The 5,603-nt window shown below is 37.9% G+C and overlaps 1 protein-coding gene across 2 annotated transcripts in view; it reads right to left on the minus strand.

Annotated features, from left to right (window-relative positions):
- The window catches only part of LOC119582033, a 52,063-nt gene extending 48,736 nt beyond the window's left edge, over positions 1-3,327 (minus strand). Inside the window, exons 1-3 of one of the 2 annotated variants that reach the window (XM_037930260.1) lie at positions 3,255-3,327; positions 2,218-2,332; positions 1,356-1,876 (exon numbers count right to left, since the gene is read on the minus strand). In XM_037930260.1, coding sequence (XP_037786188.1) covers positions 1,356-1,749 — 394 coding nt within the window. In that variant the 5' untranslated portion in view covers positions 1,750-1,876; positions 2,218-2,332; positions 3,255-3,327. The remainder of the gene's footprint in view (positions 1-1,355; positions 1,877-2,217; positions 2,333-3,254) is intronic. The other variant, XM_037930249.1, reaches the window with a different exon arrangement.
- Between the last annotated feature and the right edge of the window lie 2,276 nt (positions 3,328-5,603).

Consider the following 5,603-nt stretch of genomic DNA (forward strand, 5'->3'; position numbering starts at 1 on the left):
GACCATCTAAACCAACCATAGTTGGTCTTCCTTGTTATATTCTCACATGTGGTTTGTATTATTTTCTTTCATATATATATATATATATATATATTATATATATATATATATATATTTATTTTTTTACACACACACACACACACACATATATATACACATGTGTGTGTGTGTGTGTGTGTGTGTGTGTGTGTGTGGTGTGTGTGTGTGTGTGTGTGTGTGTGTGTGTGTGTGTGTGTGTGTGTGTGTGTGTGTGTGTGTGTGTGTGTGTGTGACTCGTGATGGCCCAGTGGTTAGAGCACTGGACACCGACCCTCATGGACCTGAGTTCAATTCCCCGTCCCGGCAGTCGTAAAAATGCCTGCGCTCTGATTGCTCGCTCGAGCCCTATCTCACGGCGAGAAAACGACATATCGCCTTCAGAAGAAAACGCAGGTGTGTTAAGTGCACCGAACCGCGGTTGATTAAGAGGGGCATTCAATTAAGCAAGGTTGAGACTGCCAAATAACCTCTCAAATAATGAATTGAGAGAGGCCGATTTCCTGCATTGGAATAAATGGCTGTTGAAAAAATATATATACATATACATATGAACAGACACACACATGTGTGGATACAAAGAGACATATGAATAAGTACATAAGATTCTTACGCACTTGTGGTACCTGGCAGATGTGAAGCTAATATGATTGGCAACTGAACACTTGTCTCTCGTGGACTCAGGAGCCTGGGGTAAGTTGTTTTATTATTTCATTATATACACACACACACACATATACATACACACACATACATACATATACATGCATATATATAAATATATATATATAATATATATATATATATATATATATATATATAATGTATATATAAACATATATAAATATATATAGACACATACATACACATATATACATACATACATGCACACATGCATACATACATAACACACACACACACACACACACACACACCCCACACACACACACAAAACACACATATATATATATATATATATATATATATATATATATATATATATATAATACATATATGTATATATATACAATATATATATAACACACACACACATATATATATATATATATATATATATATATATAATATATATATATATATATATATATATGTGTGTGTGTGTGTGTGTGTGTGTGTGTGTGTGTGTGTGTGTGTGTGTGTGTGTGTATACATATATATGTATATATAGATATATATTATATATATACACATCTATGTTTATACATGTATATATACATATATATACACACAAGCACACACACACACACATATTGTGTGTGTATGTAGTATCTTACTTATTGAGGTCTTAACTTACTTACCTGGCTGTATCTGCTGCAAAGAGTGTTGTTGCGCTTGGTGATGGTTGCAAATGTTCGACTGGATAACAGGGCACGGTATCTCACTTCTGCCTCCTGCTAAAAAGACACTCCCAGCAAACCCACTTCCATCTGGATGCACAGGTGCATTTCTCAGGAATTTCGGTTCCACCCATGACTGTTGGATAGCTGCAGGTATGGAGTGAGTTGTAACAGGAATACACTGTCCTGGATGAGTGCTAGAGTGCACGGAATGTGCAGTATGAGGGTGCACCATCCCACAGCTAGCAAGAGTTTCTTGGTTACAAAGTACATGGTTGCTAGACCAGGAGCCTACAGATACTGGTGTAACTGCCGTGGTTAGAGAAGCAGACGTCTGGCAGATCTGGGAGGACATCGACTGGAATGCTGAAACAAAATCGTGGCTTTGGGTCTTGTGCTTATCAGTCTGAGCATCCGTCTGAGCATGGTGAGAACCAGACGAAGTACTGCTCTCGCCATCCTTTTCTGTCACCCATGGATTTCTGTGAAACAAGGAGTCATATATAGCTTGTTGTTATGATGTAACTGACTGTCGACTTCAAAGAAAATCATCTTTTATTTTCTCACACCAACATGTATTTTACATTATCAATAATCCGAGCTCCCAGATAACAGTGATACATCTTACAGTGTCTCACTGTAAGTCAACCACACCCAAAACAAAATGGCCTGGTACCTTAAATATGTGTATAACAATCAGTAACCTAAGAATCATTTAGCCTTTATAACACTCATTTGACAACCAACTTGCCGAGCCATGAGATTTATTAACATTCCATCAAGGTAATGTTCAACTTGTCTATTCACGTGATTTAATAATTACCCGTAAAATCAATGTCCCAGAAAACAGGATCATCCGTCATTGCTTCAACATCATCTTCTAATGCCTGCAGGACTGGGCATTGGGTCGCTGCTGTAGCAGCAAGCTGCCCCTTGCACTGTTGTCAGATATATTTTATGAAGTGTTTATATATATATATATATATATATATATATATATATATATATATATATATATATACATATATATATATATATATATATATATATATCTGATTGCTGTGCTGTTTGTACTTGGACAAAGAGTCAAAGCTGATGTGCCTCTCAATACCTTCACTTCGTTAGTAACACTTCTATCTTACACTTCCTTATTGAGTGACATTCTGCAATATCTGTGATAACCTATATGATACTACATTTTCTGGTACCAATGTTGTATCATATTCTTTACTTCGTCTCTCTTCTTATTATTATCTGTAAAAATGTGTACCATCTGCAAATATGTAAGAAGTCATGTACCCAAGGAACAGGTAGCTCCACTTCCATTTGAACCCAAAAGTGAAATAAACAATTTCTCTTATGTATTCTGGTGGCTGCTCATGGTATGGGGCACTTCATTATTATAACAAAAAAAAATGTTTTACTTCCGACGATTACAACATATCAAGTAAACTATAATGTTTATGAATCTAGCTATATCTGGTACTTGATGACACGTTCTGCTTGGCCAAACACGATGTCATTAGTTCTGCCCCATTTTAGCCCCAGTCAATCTGTGCGATTTTCTTTGAAAATACTTCAGTAATAGCAGTGTAAAAATATCACAAGAAAACTAAACAAGAAAAAAAAAGCAAAAAAATTTAATTAAAGAAAGCAAAGGGGCGGGGCTTTGCTCAGAATGGTGATATTTGAATTAAAGTTGTCTTTCATGTACGAATCCAGGTTTCTTTAGCTATACCTCATATCTTCTATAAATGACAATGATAACATCAGTGGTATCAGGTTTGGTATTTACAAAAAATCAGTGTGATATATTACTTTCATCTTTCTTAACAAATAAAACAAAGAAAGCAACAGTACCTGTGAGAGGACTCGCAGCACGAGTGAGATAAACCCGTGGACATGTCAGTCCTAGAAGGTATACCTGAGGGGAAAAAACACTGGTTACACCATAGAACACTCGCACGTTATTTACAAGTATCATATGAAAAAAAAACTTGAATAACACACATATGAGTATACATTAAACGGTACTATACCGAGTATACTTGTGCCAGTGTGTATGTTTAATTCTCACCCTGACTTCACAAGGTGCACCTGGAATTTAGGAAGGAATATGGCACTCAGCTACCTTCCTTATTATTCACATGTCTGAAAGCAGACATACAAGTAGCTTTTATTTTTTTCAACATCCGGTGAACATAAAATCATTTATTTCATATAATTCCTACTGAAATTAAACAGGTAAATCACTATAACTGTAAGTGGGCGCCCAGATTTTAACAATAAGTAATGAAAGTTAATGAAAGCCTAAAGACTATTCCTCCTTAATTGAAACCAAAGCTACTGTGACTTTGAACTGGTAAGCAAAGCCGTTGGTTGGTGGACTACAACTAACTTTACCGAGGGTTTATAGGCATTACAATTTGGCTTTCAAATTATCATACCAGAGAGGTTTATAATGTAGCCACGTTTTATCTACTCAACAGTAACGGCTGTGTCGTAATTACAGCCGGAGTGCCTGAGGCACTTCGTGTCGCGTTTTGTCGCCTCGTTCTAGCAACTCCTGTGACCCGGGGGCCCAAAACCGTATCGGCCCATCCCTTTCCATTGGACCCTTCGGGCTGCGTAAGAAAAGGGGCCTTTGCTTTGGGAAACCCTTGCCTTCGCATTTTTTTGGGCCCGCATTGACACTCCCCCATATATATATATTATATTATACTATATATATATAAAATATATATAAAATTATATATCACCATATTTTTAATTTTAAAATATATATTTTATATATATATTATATATATATTTTATCCCCATTTTCTATATAATATATATATATATATATATATATATATATAATATATAATTGCTCCCCAGTGGGTCTTTGCCCTCTTGCAAACAAGTTTTTAACAGGGAAAAGGATGCCCGGGGCATGTTTTTAACATAAAGGGACCTGGGAAAACATGTTCCCCTTGTGCCCTGATAAAATTTTGTGTTGCCCTGTTAATAAGCGGGTATCGGGCAGTTTGACATGCGGGTTTTCCCCCCTGTATTGTGCCTATAAAAAAAAAGGGGGAGGGTAAATAACTTGTGTCAATAAAGGAAATACGGCCATTTTGTGTTTTTTCGTGCCCTGCCTCCCACTTGGCTTTTTCCCCTCGTGGTGTTTTTTGGACGTTTGTGGTGCTTGGGGGCCTTTTGGAGCTGTTCAGGGGTTAGCCCCTGTAAATAGAAACCCCCGCCCTCCCTGGGCCTGCCTTTTTTTGGTGGCAGAGAGACGAGGCGGTCGGCGTAACAATATATAATCACCCCCCACACAATATAATTTTTTTAAAAAATTTAATCCCCCCCAAAACAATATAAAATAATATATATATACATATATATAAAATATTAATATATATAATATATATATATAATATATATATAAAACATATACACATTTTACCCATCAAAATAACGGTATGCTCATGTTTGAGCAGCCGTGGACCTCTCCACCCCCTTCGCCACTAAATTTGATCTTACGCACCATCGACAGCCCGAAAATATCCCTTTTTTATTGGGGGGGTCAATCTTTTCTTCTTTTTATCCTCATATAAGTACATACATTTATATATACATTATAAACCCAAAATTTTTTGTGTGGTGTGTGTGTGTGTGTGTGTTTTGTGTGTGTGTTGGGGGTGTGTGGGGTATGTGTGTGGGTGTGTGTGGTTTTGTGTATGTGTGTGGGGTTTTGTGGGTGCGTGTGTTTGTGTGGGGTTTTCGGACTTTTGTTGGGGACGGGTGGTGTGGGTGTGGTGTGTGTTGTGTGTACATGTGTGGGGCATGGCCCGTGCATGTGTGTGTTGTGTGGGTGTGTGTGTGTTGTGGTTGTGTGTGTGTGTGTTTTGGGTTGTGGTGTTTTGCAGTGGTTTTGGGGGGCATGTTGTGTGTGCCAAAGTGTGGGGTGTGGTGGTGTGGGGGTGTGTTGTGTGTGGGTGGTTTTGGGGTGTGTTGTGTGTGTGTGGGGTTTGCGGGGTTTTTTTGCATGTGTAGTGTGTGCATGTTTGTTGTCTGTGTGTGCATGTGTGTGGGGGCATGTAATTTTGTGCAAGGGGGGGGGTTCAGGGGCGTGTGCCGGGGTGTGTGGGGTGCATGTATGTTTTTTGCATGTTTTGTGTTGTGTGTGTGTGTGTGTGTGTGTGGTGTGTGTGTGTTTGTGTT

This window comes from Penaeus monodon, chromosome 2 (genome assembly GCF_015228065.2).
Source record: "Penaeus monodon isolate SGIC_2016 chromosome 2, NSTDA_Pmon_1, whole genome shotgun sequence".
NCBI lineage: Eukaryota > Metazoa > Arthropoda > Malacostraca > Decapoda > Penaeidae > Penaeus > Penaeus monodon.